At 53.5% G+C, this 922-nt stretch overlaps 1 protein-coding gene across 1 annotated transcript in view; it reads left to right on the top strand.

Annotated features, from left to right (window-relative positions):
* The first annotated feature begins 223 nt into the window (after nucleotides 1–223).
* Nucleotides 224–922, top strand: part of LOC128685279 (uncharacterized) — a 40,782-nt gene continuing 40,083 nt past the window's right edge. Inside the window, exon 1 of the mRNA XM_070085819.1 lies at nucleotides 224–867. Coding sequence (XP_069941920.1) covers nucleotides 224–867 — 644 coding nt within the window. The remainder of the gene's footprint in view (nucleotides 868–922) is intronic.

Raw genomic sequence — 922 nt, forward strand, 5'->3', positions numbered from 1 at the left:
CGAAAGGACGGTAACTAACTACCAGGAGAGATGTATCACCGTTTCATCTGGGCTGGAGGTACGCCTGCGGGATGCCTCCAAATACTGCACCTAGGTGAGGATTCGGAATGCTCCGAATATTCGAGAGACTTTTCGAAGCTATGGTGAGGTATATGCTGTGACTTTGGAACGATAGACGGATGGAATCTACGCAGGGCTTCCTGCAGGATCTTACAATATCAAGATGACTTTGAGAAGATCTTTCCCCTCGTATGTTGTCCGGGAGGATTTTAAGACACATGAGTTTGTGACCTATGCAGGACAACGTAAAATGTATCGACTGTGTGGTGCTTTTGATCACATGGCAACCGGGTGTGGTAAGGCTGCAGCTCCACGGTCAAAGGAAATGCCAGTAGCCACAGAGTCGTTGGTGGCTCTTTCGTCTGCTGCGGTGGTTGCAGCAGGCAAAGGAAATTGGGCGGACGAAGTGGACGGTGTGGAGGAGCATTGTGTGACGCTACCAGAAGCTTCGGTAGCTTCCCCACAGGAAGAACCTGAAGTGAAGCAGCAGCCTGTGGGAGTGGGGGAGGTTGGTGACCTGCAGGAAATATCTGAACCTTTGCAGGAGATGATTAAGTCCTTCCTAGACATGCCAGCGGAGGAGAACCCCGCTCTAGACGGGGGACTTCTGATGGTGGACCTGACCGGACAGGCCACGGGGTCGCCGGGGTCAGGATCTGGCATGTTGCAGTTGTTGCAGGTGGACGCTGAGGTGCACAGGGAGAGTGGAAATAATGACATGGAGATTGAGGGGGCTTCTAGGAAGAGAGCTGGAGGCCTGTCGGATGACGAGGTCATTACTCCAGCTCAGCGACCTGGCAAGAAGACGTGGGCGGGAGTAACTAAGAAAGAGCAGAGTAGTGCACAGGGGAGGGAGGGAGGG

Source organism: Cherax quadricarinatus, chromosome 1 (assembly GCF_038502225.1).
Source record: "Cherax quadricarinatus isolate ZL_2023a chromosome 1, ASM3850222v1, whole genome shotgun sequence".
Classification (NCBI taxonomy): domain Eukaryota; kingdom Metazoa; phylum Arthropoda; class Malacostraca; order Decapoda; family Parastacidae; genus Cherax; species Cherax quadricarinatus.